Raw genomic sequence first — 17,841 nt, 5'->3', positions numbered from 1 at the left:
GTTGATAGTGGAAGTAGAAAAGACAGAAGTTAGGCCAGAGTGGCAGAAGAGAAGGGAAGGAATGGATAATAGAAGGAAGAAACAGGAAAGTTGTTTTTAAGTTGGTTTGCACAGACTTGTGAATTGCTTGCATCAAAATAGTTGGCAGCAGGGTGACTGCCACTAACGGGATCAGCTCAAACATGTGAATTGTATGCCTTAACACAAGCCTTAGAATGTTGAAGGGACAAGAATGTACTATAGAAATATGGAAAGAGAAACATGGGAAATAGAAGAAAGTGAGAGGTGGATGTTGCATGATGGGAGATGGATGTTGAAAAGACAGATGGAAAGGAAAGAAAGAAAACAAGCAATAGTTAGAACACAGAAGCAGCCACTTACAGGGGGTAGCAAGGGATCAATGCTGATGGTACTAAGCAATGAACAATCAACACCTTGTGGGATGTGTAATAAATGAAAGACTTGTTTGCTTTATCACAAACTTCTGGAATTTTTGCCATGAAGAATGTGAATTTCAAATTGTGTTGAAAAAGTGGAAATATCTGTATGGTATTTGTCTTTCCATTCTTTGTTCACAGTTTCTCTCATTCCTACAATAGAAACTGTGACGCAAGTATTAAAAATACATGGTTGTATTTATATTTTAGTTAATCAAATCTGTGATAAATACAAGTAAATAAAAAGCTTTACAAAATTTGGCGGTGAGGCCATTTCAATGTAGGCCTCCGTTGGAAAGCTGTCTTTGTCCCTTTAAAATTATGTGTGGGAGTCTTTTGTTACATGAAGGTTCAAGAATGTCAATGAGGAAGACAACAAAACTTACTCAATATTTAATATGGCGCAGGTTTTGTCTCCTATCTCAATGCAGGCCCAGGCTGCCCTACCACCTGTCTCTGCCCATTGTTGTTCCTGGAGAGTGGGTTCACGTGAAAAGAACTGTCACCTAGAAATACCAGTCCTGAGTGGTCTCAACCATGCCAAGTCCTCCTGATTTAAGGAATCAAGGCGTGAGTCCATGGAAAGTCCCATCATTCCCTCTCCAGTGACAAGCTCCGCAGCTGGACGGCCTGAAAATGAAATTTCAACCTGCCTCGCCTGTTGAACTGTTTCCATCTAAGTATGAAAAAAACATCAATGGATTGGACTATCCTGGAAATCGTGTTCCTGGAACCTGGACTATGTATTGCAATATTTTTCTTCTGCTACTGTTGTTTCCCTTGTCCCTTCTTTGGTAGAAGAAAGGACCACGGGCCCAATATTTTATGGAAGAAAAGGGAGTTGTGTTTATAACAAGACTACGTATTCTACTTGCAAAGGGGCAACAGGGTCACTTGTCATGCTCCTGTCAATACAGTGCAGCTTTACCAACAACTTTAAATCTGGACATATGGAGGAACATACAGACATTACCTTTTGGGGAAGTATAACACCAGACTTATGGACAGGTGCCAGAATCTTTTTTTTTATGCATGTAAAGCTATTGACTATAATCAAGCTAAATGTACTACAGTAAATGTGGAGACAGGCCTACTCATTAAATGCCAAATATGTTTGCACATCCTACCCAGCCTGGCATAATCAAAGGATTTCTGCAACCCGGTGTGCTTCAAGATAACGAGACCAATGGATTTTTCAGCATCATTTGAACTTGCTATCAATTGAACCAGATGCAAATATGGGTCCAAGTTGATCTTCCTGAACTGGAAACCACAACTGAGATTCCCTCAGTATTAAAGACATTTTTTTATTGATCTGGCCCAACAGAATTGTTTCATTTTTAAATGTGAAGCTTGAGAGAACATCACTTCTTATTTTCATTTGACTTGGAAAGAAAAGGACTGTCCAACCAAATGGGTCCTCTATTTCGTCATTGTGGCCCTATACTGTATCATTAGACCCCAGTCCGACATTACACATAATGAATATGTCAACAAAGTCACTGACAGAATGCGAACGTTGATTCATGTCCCTGTCCAGACATGGACAGGAGCACTGGATGTAGGAGGATAGTTTTTGGGAATGTTTGATAATTGGAAAAGGATATTGTTCATTGTGGTTTTGGCATTAGGAGGGCTGTTGTGTTTATCATGCCTTATCCTATTTATTTAGAGAATGGTTAGATCCACTCTATCCGGACCAATTTTTGCTGCCACTCCTATGTATAATGATAAACCAGCTAAAGCAATGATTTTGAAATCTTTACCTTCTGACTATATTCCCCTCTTCAAGAGTCCCTAAGCCTATTCGGCTTTTATATTAAAAAGAGGAATGAAGGGATTTTATTATGCTTAAGGTTGATGTTCCATGAATCAAGGAAAACTGGACGTGGTCAAACGAGATGACTTAGATATCAGCGAACTAAAATGGACAGGAATGGGTGAATTTAATTCAGATGACCATCAGGTATACTACTGCGGGCAAGAATCCCTCAGAAGAAATGGTGTACCGACTTCCGGGTGGCAAGGCTCCGCCGCCAGCAGCCATTCTGGCTGTCAGCCCTGTCGTCTCCGTGGAGCCGCCGAAAACAGCGCCGATCAGCTGTTTTGACGGCTTGGAAGCCCGCTCCTCGGGAGAAGAGGAGGGGGTGAGTGCCCAGGCAGGGGTAGAGCTCTCCCGGGCCGCCAGAGTTGAAACTCTGGTGGCTGAAGGGTTGAGCCCCCCCGAAGCCTGAGTTTGCTCCAGACCTCGGGACGCCTCTGCTCCAGGGCTTTGGAGCAGAGCAGGGCATAGCAACCATCCCTGCCAGCAAGAGTGAATTTCAGATAACTTGGATGCAGGCAGAGCGGTACAAGAGAATCAGGTGAAAGCAAGTTTATGATCTTTAACTCGGTGGACTTTGTGGAGTTTGATAAAAGTGAAAGTGCGTAACAGGCAATAGTGGGTGAAAATGGCTGCCAAATCTTCTAAAGCTTCTAGAAGCGCGGGGGCTTCTCCAGTGCAGCAATCTTCGCTACAAACTTTAATGTTCCCCCCGCTGCACCTGCACCTGTACCAACTTTTACAGTGAAAGATCTGCAGGATGTTTTGCAAGAGGCTTTGAAAAAGCAATCTCAACAACTAGCTGAACTTATGGAGGAGAAGCTTACAGAAATGAGGGCAGACATCTTACTTGCATTTCAAGGCATGGCTGTATGTATAGAGCGCCTGGACGAGAGTGGAAGATCTCAGCCAAAATAATATCAGATTAGATGCAAAAATGACAGAGACTGAAAATGTGGTGGATAAGATCGACGACGATTTGACCTTGGTACAGTACAGGGAGATGGAGTTCGCTGTGAGAATTAGAGGCTTAAAAGAGGATTCTAAAGAAAATTTGAAAAAAATAGTTTCAGAGGCTTTGGAAGGTGTTTTGGAGCGACCAGCAGAAGGAATTATGGAGGATATAGACAAAATATTTCGTGTTAATTCGTGGATTGCAAGACAAAGGAAATTACCCAGAGATGTGGTGGTTTACTTTACAAAGAGAGCAATTAGAAATGAGGTTATTCAAGCTTTCTACAATAATAAATTTGCAATTGCTGAACAAGAAGTTTTAATTTTAAAAGAGATCCATCCAAGAATCTTAAGGAGAAGGAAGGAATTTGCTTTTCTGGCACAAGAATTAAGAAGACGGGATATTCAGTTCAGATGGGAGATACCAGTGGGCATGGTGGTGATGCATGCAGGCACGAGACATCGTCTTCTTACAGTGTTACAGGCACGTGATTTTTATACTAATGTTTTAAAAGCAGTCCCCATACCACTTTTGGAATCTAAAAAGAAGAATGGTGAGGGAGTGTGTCAATCACAAAGTGAGAATGTACAAGGTGCTGAAGGAGCTACGCAGATGAAAGATGGAGAATTCCAGAAAGTTACAGGAGTGGATCAAATTTCAGTTTCATCGGAGCAGGTTAGAGACCAGAGAATGACACGTGCTGCTGCTAGACGAATGAGACAAGAGCAAGAACAAGAACAGCAGAGAGTTATGATGGCACCTCCAAAACTTACTTACAGTGAAGCAGTGGGAGGAGTGCGACCTAAGAGAGTGCAGGTGATTTTGGAATAAGCGCTCCAAAAGCTTCAGGTCGCGAAAGATGGCGACAAAGTTTCTAACCTGGAATGTTAATGGTTTAAATTCACCACAGAAGAGAAAGAAACTATTTCAATACTTAAAACAATTTAAGAATGATGTTATTTGTCTACAAGAAACACATATTAGAGCCACGGATCAAAAGTATTTGTTAAACTCAAGGTTGGGCACACAGTTTATTGCTTTTGCAACTGATAAGAAAAATGGAGTGGTTATTTATGTTAAGAATACTTTGACAGCGGCTTTAATTGAAGCAGATAAACAAGGAAGATATGTTATAATTAAACTGTTAATAGAAGGCAAGAAAATGCTTTTGGTTGGACTATATGCTCCTAATCAACAACAAGGAGATTTTTACAGTTTATTACACAGCAAGATTATTCAGTGGGATTATAAATCTTGTATTTTGATGGGAGACTGGAACGGTGTTTTGGATGTACAAATGGACAAGGGTTTTTTTTTTTAAAAAGCACCCCAAGTCATGCTAAACTGCCTAAATCTTTTTTTGAGATGAAGGATGACTTGGAATTGCGAGACATTTGGAGAGAAAGAAATTTGCAAGAAAAGGATTATACTTTTTTCTCCGACAGGCATCAATCTTTCTCCAGGATTGACTTTGTATTAATCACTAATGGCTTTTTTTTCTAGGATTAAGAAGATTAAGATTTGTCCAAGAACTATGTCTGATCATAGTCCAGTATGGTTACAGATAGAAAAAGATATTAGGGATAGACGGTCCTGGCGCTTAAATGAAAATTTGTTTAGATATCAGGAAAACGTGGAAGAGTGTAAAAAACAGATGAAGGAATTTTTTAAAATTAACATGCATAAAGGTACTTCTATTGAGATGGTTTGGGATGCTAGTAAAGCTTATATGAGAGGTGTATTAATATATTTGAACAATAAATATAGAGGTAACTTGGAATTTAGGAGGAAAGAATTAGAGGATGAAATTAAGGAAAAAGAAAAGGCTTTAATTTTGAATCCATCTGATGGGAAGATTAAAGAGGTAATTTATTAAGGGGTCAGTTTGATAAGTTAATGGCAGATCAAGTGGCAACTAATTTACGGTATGCTAGACATAATATTTTTTCTAATGCTAATAAACCAGGTAGATGGTTAGCTTATCTGTTAAGGAAGAAGTAAAGGGCTTCTAATATAGATAGAATAGAACATAAGGGTAAGGTAGTGTACCAGCAGAGTCTTATCAAAAAGACTTTTGTTGATTTTTATTCTAAGTTGTATGCTAGAGATAAGATTAGAGATGCAGATATAGATAATTACTTGACAAGAGCTAATATTCCTTTTCTTATGCAAGAACAAAAGGAAGGGATGAATCAATTGATAACTGATGAAGAATTTTTTTAGCAATCAAACAACTGAAAGTGGGCAAAACGCTGGGTACGGATGGATTGACTGCTGTGTATTATAAAAATTTACTGTTAGAGATGGTGAGGCCTTTAAGGGAACTGTTCCAGACAATTCAAATGGGAGGAGGGGTACCTCCGTCTTGGAAGACTGCTTTTATTTCTTTGATTCCGAAGGAAGATCAGGATGTCACCCAAGCAAAAAATTATAGGCCAATATCACTTTTGAATACGGACTACAAGATATTTGCCAAAGTTTTAGCTAACAGATTGATGAGGGTAATACAACAAGTGATTCATGGTGATCAAACTGGATTTATAAGTGGTAGACAAATGAAGAACAATGTGAGACACATAGTAGATTTGTTGGAATTTTTGGAAAGAAACAATCAGATCCCTGCAGCGTTAATCTTCTTGAATGCTGAAAAAGCCTTTGATCAATTGGATTGGCAATTTCTGATGAAAGTATTAGAGAAAATGGAATTTGGGGATAAATTTTTACAACCAATTAGGGCAATATATCAAAAGCAAACAGCCCGCATAATAGTTAATAATAGTCTGACTGAAGTATGTAATATTGAAAAAGGCACAAGGCAGGGGTGCCTGTTGTCGCCTCTATTATTTGTCTTAACATTGGAAATATTACTGATTAAAATAGTGATTCGGATAAAATTAAGTGAATTCAAATTAGAGACCAGGATTATATATTGAGGGCGTTCGCAGATGATCTGGTTGTTACAGTGACTCAGCCTGATTATTCAGTTGTAGAATTGATGGAGATAATAATGCAATATGGGAAAGTTTTTGGATTTAAGGTTAATATACAAAAAACTAAAATGTTGTCTAAAAACATGACAGTATCACAAAAGGCTGTTTTAGAAGAGCTAACGGGTTTTGAAATAGTTAAAAGGGTTAAATATTTGGGGATATATTTGTCACCCTCAAATGTGAAGTTATATAAAAATAATTATGAAAAGTTATGGGGAAAAGTACAAAAAGAATTAGATAGTTGGAAAAAATTACAATTATCCTTACTGGGAAGAATTGCAGCAGTGAAAATGAATGTATTGCCAAAAATTTTATTTTTATTTCAAATGATACCTATACTTAAAAAGGATTTAAATTTGGAGGAATGGCAAAAAGGAATTAATAAATTTGTTTGGGCAGGGAAAAAGCCACGAGTTAAATTTAAGATAATGCAAGATACGTGTGAAAGAGGTGGTCTTAAAATGCCTAATTTCAAATTATATTATGAAGCTGCTGCTTTGTCAGCGATTAGTGACTGGTTTAATTTAACACAAGTGAGATTATTAAATCTTCAGGGTCATGATTTGTTATTTGGATGGCATGCATATTTATTGTATGATAAGGTGGATAATGTGTTTAAGATACATATTTTAAGGTATGCTTTGTTGTGAGTTTGGAAAAAGTATAGACATAAGTTAAATTATAAGATACCTATTTGGGCAATACCTAAACACACAATAGAAAATATAAATGTTGGATTTAAACATGATGTGACTACATATAAGGAAATTTTAAGGTTTGAGAGGAATATATGGCAATTAAAGTCATATAATATTTTAAAAGAAGAAAAGATTGTACAAACCTGGTTTCAGTATGGACAATTACAGGCTAGGTGGAAAGAGGACCAGAAAATTGTTTTTTTCAATGTTTGATGAAAATTTGGTAAATCAAATTAGAGATCAAGGTCAAGCACATATAAAAAGGATATATCTTGCATTGATAGAAATTGATTCAGAGACGGAACTTGTCAAAGACTGTATGATAAAATGGGCTCAGAATTTTCAAGAAGTTATCACAATGGATACTTGGGAAAAGATCTCGGTGAGAAATGTAAAATTTACACAGGCCCAAAATTTAAGAGAGAACTTTTATAAAATGTTTTATAGGTGGCACTTAGATCCTAAAAAATTAGCAAGTATGTATCCGAACTGCCAGCCCAAATGTTGGAGGTGTGGTTGTGAGGATGCAACGTATTTTCATATAAGGTGGACTTGTAAAAGGGTTAAAGCTTTTTGGATTAAAATTTGATGGAATATGCAAAAAATATTCAAGAAAAGGATAAAGTTTTGTCCGTAATTGTTTTTACTGGGCATTATCACAGATACTACTGTTGTGGACACTAAGTTGATGTTGAATTTAATTACGGCAGCGAGACTTTTAGTAGCACAATATTGGAAGAAGGAAGAACTGCCGACTATAGAAGAATGGACTTTAAAAGTTTCCAATTTGGCTGAAATGGCAAAGATTTCAGCGTATTTGAAAGACCAATCGCAACAGAGATATATTGTGGAGTGGAGAAGATGGATTGATTATATCCAGAATAAATATGGGACTAAAAAGTTTCACTTAGCATTTGAATAAGTAGTGGATTTATGTGATGTATAACTAGCTTGTAGTTATTTTATTAAGAGTTAAAGTGCAATAGAATTTAATATTTTATTGTTGTTTGCATATTTTAGATTATGTTTGTTTGTATTTTTATACCCTGTATTTAGCTCTGGGAAGTCGGGGAGGGGAGGGGAGAGTTGGGGAGGTTTGGGGAGAGGGGAGGGGGAGGGGAGGGGTTTTGTATTCATAAATGTACTGTAAAACTTTTCAATAAAAAAAAAGAAATGGTGTAGCCTTCATAATCAATAAAAGAATAGGAAATGCAATACTGGGATACAATCCTCAAAATGACAGAATGATCTCAGTTCGAATCCAAGGCAAACCATTCAGTATCACAGTAGTCCACGTCTATGCCCCAACCACCAGTGCTGTAGAGGATGAAATTGACTGGTTCCAGTGCAAAATGAAGCAGGGCACAGGCTGATAGAATTCTGTCAAGAGAATACGATGGTCATAGTAAACACTCTTTTCCAAAAACCCAAGAGACGGCTCTACACATGGACATCACCAGACGGTCAATACAGAAATCAGATTTCTGCAGCCAAAGATGGAGAAGCTCTATACAGTCAGTAAAAACAAGACCGGGAGATGACTGTGGCTCAGACCATGAGCTTCTCATTGCAAAGTTTAGGCTTAACCTGAAGAAAGTAGGGAAAAGCACTAGGCCACTCAGGTATAAATTAAATCATATCCCTGTTGAATATACAGTACAGGTGACAAATAGATTTAAGGAATTAGATCTGATAGACAGAGTGCCTGAAGAACTATGGACAAAGGTGCGCAACATTGTACAACAGGTAGCAACTAAAACCATCCCAAAGAAAAATAAATGCAAGAAAGCAAAATGGCTGTCTGATGAAGCTTTGCAAATAGCTGAGCAATGGAGGGAAGCGAAAGGCAAGGGAGAAAAAGAAAGATACACCCAATTGAATGCAGAATTCCAGAGAATAGCTAGAAGAGATAAGAAGGCCTTCTTAAATAAACTGTGCAAAGAAATAAAAGAAAACAATAGAATAGGGAGGACCAGAGATCTTTTCAAGAAAATTGGAGAGATGAAGGGAACGTTTCATGCAAAAATGGGCAAGAGAAAGGACCAAAATGGCAGGGACCTAATAGAGGCAGAAGAGATTAAGAAGAGGTAGCAAAATTACACATAAGAACTGTACAAGAACAAGCTTAACAGCCTGGGTTGTTGTGTATGAGTCATCATCTAGAAATTATTTTTCTGTACCTTTTGCTTCCTCGTACCAAGACCAGATCTCTTTGTTTTGGAAAGGTATAAAAGGTGGAAGACATCTTTGCTGGTTGTTGCCTTCATGTCTCTTACCAGCCACGAAGAGAGATGTGGCCACCCAACTCTATTTTGATCAAAATAAAAGTTGTTTGCTTGCTGAAACCTTGGCTGAGGAGTTTCTTTTGGCTATTTTAATTTCCTGAGTAATGCTGGGGCAATTGTGAGGCTAAGTGTAAAACCTTACAGTAATATTTAAGTCTCTTAATGTTAAACGTGTTAAACCTAATTTAGGTAAATATGCATGGGACTAATTTATATAACATTCAGATTCAGACTTAATAAACAGTTCAAACAAAGCATCTAAACTATCTTTGGTTAGTTCAACTATATGAGTACTGAAAATTAAAAAGTTATTGCTTTGCTGATGTGCCTTATCCTATACTTGACAAAGTTTTTCAAAAAAATAGTTTGTCACTGCCTTCTTTCTAAGGTTTAGAGAGATTGATTGAACCACGGCTAAGCTTGTAAGCCGCCCTGAGTCTTTGGAGAAGGGCGGGATATAAATGGAATAAAATAAATAAAATAAATTGGCTTCCATTTTCTAGCCTGGTGTTGCACCACACCAAACTGATTCTGATTCCTGAAGACATAGATGCTTTAAATTGAGGAGGAGCTTTGTTTATACCACCCGGAAGCTTCAACTGGTGCAGAGTGCAGCTGCATGGGTAGTGATGGGAGCACCCCGATACTCCCATATTACACCCCTCCTGCATGAGCTGCATTGGCTACCGGTTGCCCTCCGGGTGAGATTTAAGGTGTTGGTACTTACCTTTAAAGCCCTACATGGCTTAGGCCTGGGATACTTGCAGGACCATCTGCTGCCGGGAACGAATTCCCATCGCCCAGTACGCTCACACAGAAAAGGCCTCCTCAGGGTACCGTCGGCTAGACAATGTCGGCTTGCGACCCCCAGGGGAAGAGCCTTCTCTGTGGGAGCGCCAGCCCTGTGGAACCAGCTCCCCCATGAGCTTCGGATGGCTCAAGATCTCCAGTCCTTTTGCTGCGGCCTCAAAACACTCCTTTTCCACCTGGCTGACCTGGACTGACAGGGATTTTAATTATGTTTACAATTTTAACTCTAATCTTTAATTTATTTAAATTTTAAATTTTAATTTACTGTACAGAGACCTTTAATTTTTGTTGTTGTTAGCCACCCTGAGTCCCTCGGGAGATAGGGCAGGATATAAGTCCCATTAATAAATAAAATAAATAAATAAATATCAATATACTTTGCAAAGCTCCATTTGAATACTTTCCACTCCTCTAAAATTTCTCATTACTGTATTCCTTTTCTTGTTATGCTTATGACACTTGAAGTTTGGGTAGTTGCAGACCTTACCAAGTGGTTTATGGATGCATTCAATTTTTCTGAAACAGAAATTTTTGAGATTTATAATGCAGAATTTTCCCCCTTTTTATTGGCAATTTGCATTAAATAAAAACTCATACCTTTTAGTGCATGCTACTTTGAAAATAATGTAGATCCTTTAATTGTTACTAGTGTTTCTATATTTTGTAAATTGTTAATAAGCCAACTATTTCTGTGTTTCCCATTCTTTGAAAAACAACTATAATACAAAGCAAACATATGAACACAAACTAAATATAGCTTAACTGAAACAAAAGTTTCAAATTATATTTAAATCTTGATAGTATTAAACTAAGTGATTCAGAGACCAGTTTATAATGTAATTTTGATCTCACAAATGCTAAAACAATAAACTGATTTTCTCCGTAGCTTATGAATAAGGATGCCTTAAAAAGCTACCATGGACAAATATATTAAGGTGCAAAAGATTGGTGAAGGATCTTTTGGAAAAGCAATTTTGGTTAAAGCAAAGGAAAATGGCAAACAATATGTTATTAAGGAAATTAACATATCCAAGGTATGTTTCTAAATTTATATTTCCTTTTCATTACTCTATTTCCAAATAAATTTTAAGAAGTAGTGCTTCTATTTTTAAGATGTCAAATAAAGAAAGAGAAGAATCAAGAAGAGAAGTTGCTGTTTTGGCAAATATGAAACATCCGAATATTGTTTTGTACAGAGAATCATTTGAAGGTTAGTCTTAATGATAAAGTGATATTTTGAATCAGGCACGTAAGTCTTAAAACACGAATTAAAGATGTCATATTGTCAGGATTTCCTTAAATAGTATTTTTACTAAGGTTTTCTAGCTGGAATTTCTTGTTTATGTTGCAATTCCATTAGAAATAATCAGTAGGATTTCTAAGTGAATGTTATTGAGTTATGATTATAAGGTAAACATATCTGTTTCATTACTTTGAAAATATATAATTGTTAGAAATGAGAAATTAAGAAATTACTTTATTAATAGTGTATATAAACAAACTTTTTTCTTTTGTTACAGAAGCTGGCTGTCTTTATATAGTAATGGATTATTGTGAAGGCGGAGATCTATTTAAAAAAATTAATGCACAAAAAGGAGTCTTTTTTTCAGAAGACCAGGTAATAGAATTTAAGATATTTATTTATTTTATAGGCTATCCATCTTCTAAATGACATAGAACAAATAATGTCATTCAGAAGAGCAGAGCAACAAAATAGATCAGGCCAAATAAAACAAAGAACAACAAGAAAGGGCTCTAAAATCATCCTATTCCAAAACCTCTGGAGAACAACTTGATCTTCAGTGATTTCCTGAAGGATATAAAGGTAGAAGCCACACAAATCACTGGGGCAAGATCATTCCAGAAAGCTTGTGCTTTCTGATCCTCAAGATGACATTCTTTTATTGATGGGAGTACATCCACCCTGCTGGGAGGGTGGAACTTGGAAGGAACTTGTGTGTGATTTCTCCCTGCCTGTCAATACTGATTGAAACCAGCCACAGTGAAATGAGACTAACACATAAAATGGTGCCTTATACTCCCATTCCTGAAAGCTGATCCAAAAGGATATTAAGGTCAATTATGTCAAAAGCTGGTGAGTGATCAAGGAGTATAAGGATGGTCACACTCTTCCTATCCCTGCTTTGCCACAGATCATCAACAAGCACTATTAATGCCATTTCCTGAACCCTGGCCTAAAACCTAACTGCAAAATGTCCAAATATCTTCCTCCAAAATCCTCTGTAATTAAATTCTGACTGCTTTCTCCACTGTCTTTCCAAGAAAAGGAAAGATGGAGAGTGGATGATATTTGTCTAAGTTTGTTATATCTAGCTATGTTTGCTTGAATTGGTTATCTTGTCAAAAGCTGAAGAACTGCACACTCCTCCAAAGAAGCTGATACCACATCGACCCAAATGCAAACTAGCTTCTAGGTGGCTTTGACAAGTCCAGAAAAATATGTGTTAAATACAAAAGGTCTTGGTATGCTTTGCTTGCTTAGAAAAGGGAAGAGATTGATTCATGAATATGCAAAACTGTTGAAAAGATATTTAATCTTCATTATTGTCACTGACCCCTTCATGGATTACTGCCTTGTTGTGGCGAAGGGGCTTGCATAATTCTATGAAGCTATGAGCTATGCCGTGCAGGGACACCCAAGATGGACAGGTCATAGCAGAGAGTTCTGACAAAACGTAATCCACTGGAGAAGGAAATGGCAACCCACTTCAGTATGTTTGCTATGAAAACCCCATGGACAGTACCAAAAGGAAGAAAAATATGATGCTGGAAGATGAGCCCCTCAGGTCGGAAGGCATCCAATATGCTACTGGGGAAGAGCAGAGGGTTAGTACTAGTAGTGTCAGAAAGAATAAAGAATGGGCCAAAGCCGAAAGGACGCTCAGCTGTGGATGTATCTGGTGGTGAAAGGAAAGTCCAGTGCTATAAAGATTTTTTCTCCATAGGAACTTGGAATGTAAGATCCATGAATCAAGGAAAGCTAGACATGGTTAAACAAGAGATGACAAGACTGAACATCGACATCTTAGGAATCAGCAAACTAAAATGGACAGATGACCATCAGGTATACTACTGTGGGCAAGAATCCCTCAGAGGAAATGGAGTAGCCTTCATAGACAATAAAAGAGTAGGAAAAGAAATACTGGGATACAATCCCCAAAATGACAGAATGATCTCAGTTCGAATCCAAGCAAACCATTCAATCTCACAGTAGTCCAAATCTACGCCCCAACCACCAGTGCTGAAGAGGATGAAATTGACTGGTTCTATGAAGCCCTACAGCACCTTATAGAACTAACTCCAAAAAATGATGTCCTTATCATTATGGGGGATTGGAATGCTAAAGTAGGAAGCCAAAGGATAACAAGAATAACAGGCAAGTTTGGCCTTGGGAGTACAAAATGAAGCAGGGCACAGGCTGATAGAATTTTGTCAAGAGAATACGATGGTCATAGCAAACTCTTTTCCAACAACCCAAGAGACGGCTCTACACATGGACATCACCAGACAGTCAACACACAAGCTCTCTACAGTCAGTAAAAACAAGACTAGGAGCTGACTGTGGCTTAGACCATGAGCTCCTCATTGCAAAATTTAGGCTTAAACTGAAGAAAGTAGGGAAAAGCACTAGGCCACTCAGGTATGAACTAAATCATATCCCTGATGAATATAAAGTAGAGGTGACAAATAGATTTAAGGAATTAGATCTGATAGAGTGCCTGAAGAACTATGGACAGAGGTTCACAACATTGTACAAGAAGTAGCAATTAAAACCATTCCAAAGAAAAAGAAATGCAAGAAAGCAAAATGGCTGTCTGATGAAGCTTTGCAAATAGCTGAGAAAAAGAGGGAAGCGAAAGGCAAGGGAGAAAAAGAAAGATACACCCAACTGAATGCAGAATTCCAGAGAATAGCTAGAAGAGATAAGAAGGCCTTCTTAAATGAACAGTGCAAAGAAATAGAAGAAAACAATAGAATAGGGAGGACCAGAGATCTTTTCAAGAAAATTGGAGAGATGAAGGGAACGTTTCATGCAAAAATGGGCAAGATAAAGGACCAAAATGGCAGGGACCTAACAGAGGCAGAAGAGATTAAGAAGAGGTAGCAAAATTACACATAACTGTACAAGAACAAGCTTAACGTCCCTGATAACCGCAATGAGGTGGTCACTGACCTCGAGCCAAACATCCTAGAATGTGAAGTGAAATGGGCCTTAGAAAAACTGAGCAACAACAAAGCTAGTGGAGGTGACAGTATTCCAACTGAGCTATTCAAAATCTTAAAAGATGATGCAGTAAAAGTGCTACACTCAATTTGCCAGCAAATTTGGAAAGAATGTTCAAACTATCGTATCATTGCACTCATTTCACATGCTAGTAAAGTTATGCTTAAAATCCTACAAGCTAGACTCCAGCAGTATGTGGATTGAGAACTACCAGAAGTACAGGCAGGATTTCGAAGAGGCAGAGGAACTAGAGATCAAATTGCCAACATACGCTGGATCATGGAGAAAGCTAGGGAGTTCCAGAAAAACATCTACTTCTGCTTCATTTACTATGCTAAAGCCTTTGATTGTGTGGATTACAACAAACTGGCAAGTTCTTAAAGAGATAGGAGTACCAGACCATCTTATTTGTCTCTTGAGAAACCTATATGCGGGTCAAGAAGCAACAGTGAGAATTGGACACGGAACCACTGATTGGTTCAAAATTGGGAAAGGAGTCTGTCAAGGCTGTGTACTGTCACCCTGTCTGTTTAACTTATATGAAGAGCACATCATGAGAAAGGCAGGGCTAGATGAATCAAAAGTTTAAGATTGCCGGGAGAAATATCCTCAACCTAAGATATGCAGATGATACCACTCTAATGGCAGAAACTAAAGAGCCTCTTGTTGCGGGTGAAGGAGAGTGCAAAAGTTGGGTTGAAACTAAACATTCAGAAAACCAACATCATGGCATCTGCCTCTCTCAATTCCTGGCAAATAGATGGGGAAGAAATGGAGGTATTGACAGATTTTATTTTCCTGGGCTCCAAGATCACTGCAGATGGGGACTGTAGCCAAGAAATTAAAAGATGCTTGCTCCTGGGGAGGAAAGCAATGGCAAATTTAGACACCACGCTAAATAGCAGAGACATCACCCTGCCAACAAAAGTGTGTATAGTCAAGGCTATGGTCTTCCCAGTTGCAATGTATGGCAGTGAAAGTTGGACCATAAGAAAGGCTGAGCGCCAAAGAATTGAAGCCTTTAAATTATGGTGCTAGAGAAGACTCCTGCAAGTCCCTTGGACTGCAAGGCGATCAAACCGGTCAGTCCTAGAGATCAACCCTGACTGCTCTTTAGAAGGTCAGATTCTGAAGTTGAAACAATACTTTGGCCACCTAATGAGAAGGAAGGACTCACTGGAGAAGAGCCTAATGCTGGAAAAGGTTGAGGGCAAGAGAAGAAGGGGATGACAGAGAATGAGGTGGCTGGATGGAGTCACTGAAGCAAGAGGCGTGGGCCTAAATGGACTCCAGAAGATGGTAGAGGACAGGAAGGCCTGGAGGAACGTCGTCCATAGGGTCGCAGTGGGTTGGACACGACTTCGCAACTAACACCATTGTCACTGACCATATTTTAATAACATTATTAAAAGTGAACAAAGTATGAAAAACCACAACATAGAAAAGAAAGCATAAACACTATCTAGAAAGAACAATAAAAATGGTTAATGTTTCCCTGTCACTTTTGTCCAACATTAAGGCTCAACTCCGTTTCTTGGGTGAGGGAACCCAGTGTTATCTGAAAACATTTTCCATGGTTGAGTGGCCAGCATGGCTATATGCCAAAGATGCACAGGATGCTATCACCTTCCCACCGAAGTGGTACCTATTAATCTACTTGCATTTGCATACTTTTGAACTGCTAGGTAATCCAGAGCTGGGGCAAGTAACAGGAGCTCATCCCATTGTGCGGCACTTGGGTCTCCAACCCAGACTGTCAGCTCTCAAGCTGACAAGCTCAGCATCTAACTGTTGAGTAAGACATCAGTATGAGTGCGTATGACATGTACTACTGCTGCTAAATATGGATAACAGAATATTAACAATAAGTGGTAAAAAAAATGACAAAATTAAAAATATTTCAGTGAAGTTGAATGAAGTAAAAGTATTTGTCTACTTGTGATAAGGCTTTGGTGATGGTCAAATTGATTCTTTCAGTATGAGTAAATATGAATACAGGTAGGCCACATTTAACAACCACTTGTTGGACAACCATTTAGAGTTCTGAATGAATAGTACTTATGACTAGTTCTCAAAATAGTTCTGACTGTCTCAGTGTCCCACTGTCACATGATCATCATTTGCAACCTTCAACACCAGCTTCTGACAAGCAAAGTCAGAGCCAGCAGGAGATCATGTGATGTCATATAGTTTGAGATTTGCTCAACAATGGCAATCAGAAGTACTGGAATTGCTGTTACTCAGCAGCACAATCATTTGATATTGCACTTTAGGACCATGTTGCTTAGCATCAGACGTTCTAGACCCAATTACTGCTGTTAACTGTAAAATAAAATAGTCTTTTTTGCCTTTGTTGTGCATCCCAATAGCTAGGAACGGAAGATACTGAGCTGCCTTTAGGACAGTTCCTGACTTCAGATTCACAGTCAAAAAGAATACACAAGGAAACAGAAATGGAGAAAAGAAGGACAATGGTTATTGATGGTGGTGACTGACTCTCAATACAGTATTTGTTTTTTAGGGAAAAATATTTTACTGGACTACCATATTTGTGGGTCTGACACTATTATAAAGCCTTCACTCTCCTGAAGCCCTGTCTATGAGCAGCGTACAATTCTAGGGGAAAAAAGGCATTCAGGGTATTTGAAGATGCCTTTGCCTGAATTTTAGTTCTGACCACTTCTTGTCTTTTCAGAAGGAAAGAAAAGGAGCTAATGAAGTGGACATTCCCATCTATGGGAGTCTCATTCTCCATTACTTTTCCTTACTCTTACCTTTGAAGAGACAAGGACTCATTATGTTATGAGCACTGGCAGCATTTTGAAATGGTTACTTTTGAGACATTTATAAAAAGGTTCCATTCCTTATACAATATTCTGAAATATGTCAATTTTGTTTTGTAAAAAATTAAAGTAACTTTGAGAATAAAGCAGCATCTCCCGGAGATTAATGTTGTAACTTATTTTAATCTCATAATCAAAATATAATTTTCTAACAGGTTTTTTTGTAACTATAGATCATGGATTGGTTCGTACAAATATGTTTAGCACTGAAGCACGTACATGATAGAAAAATTTTGCATCGAGATATAAAATCACAGGTAAGTTAAATATAACCATTTTTATGTTGAATTTTAATAGGTATGCTGAAACCTAATGCTTGCAAACATTGATGAAATAAATCATGTCTGAACAATTCTTCAGACTGGAGAGGTGGTTGTTCAAAGCAATAGTTACATTGCTGAACTATAGTATTTCAAAAATGAGCTGTACTAAATATCAAACTCATGGTTTTTCTTCCCACTTCTTTTTATATGTGTATTTATGGGATTTTAAAGTTATAGATTTTAAATAGAGCATTGTTTCCTGTTATGCCTATTTGCATTAGCAAATTTATTTAAATAAGGTTACAAACAAACCTGTCTTAAGCTGCAGGTTTCAGCAAGTTTTCCAAGTTCATACTTTCAGTTTTGTCCTCTTCCATGAACAGAAGTGCAGGAGCCTTAAGCTACTTTTAGCTCATAATATAAAACCAAAATTCTAGGTTAGAATACCTTTTCAAGAACAATTTGTCTCCAAAATGAAAGTCAAATGAGTGG

The 17,841-nt window shown here is 37.9% G+C and overlaps 1 protein-coding gene across 3 annotated transcripts in view; it reads left to right on the top strand.

The window, feature by feature from the left end:
- Positions 1-17,841, top strand: part of NEK1 (NIMA related kinase 1) — a 100,869-nt gene that overhangs the window by 7,385 nt on the left and 75,643 nt on the right. For all 3 annotated transcript variants that reach the window (XM_083367276.1, XM_083367275.1, XM_083367274.1), the window contains 4 exons: positions 10,884-11,031; positions 11,111-11,207; positions 11,518-11,615; positions 17,260-17,343. In XM_083367276.1, the coding sequence (XP_083223402.1) occupies positions 10,915-11,031; positions 11,111-11,207; positions 11,518-11,615; positions 17,260-17,343 (396 nt within the window). In that variant the 5' untranslated portion in view covers positions 10,884-10,914. The remainder of the gene's footprint in view (positions 1-10,883; positions 11,032-11,110; positions 11,208-11,517; positions 11,616-17,259; positions 17,344-17,841) is intronic.

Source organism: Vipera ursinii, assembly GCF_947247035.1.
Source record: "Vipera ursinii genome assembly, chromosome: 7".
Classification (NCBI taxonomy): domain Eukaryota; kingdom Metazoa; phylum Chordata; class Lepidosauria; order Squamata; family Viperidae; genus Vipera; species Vipera ursinii.
This window is presented reverse-complemented; position numbering and strand designations above follow the sequence as displayed.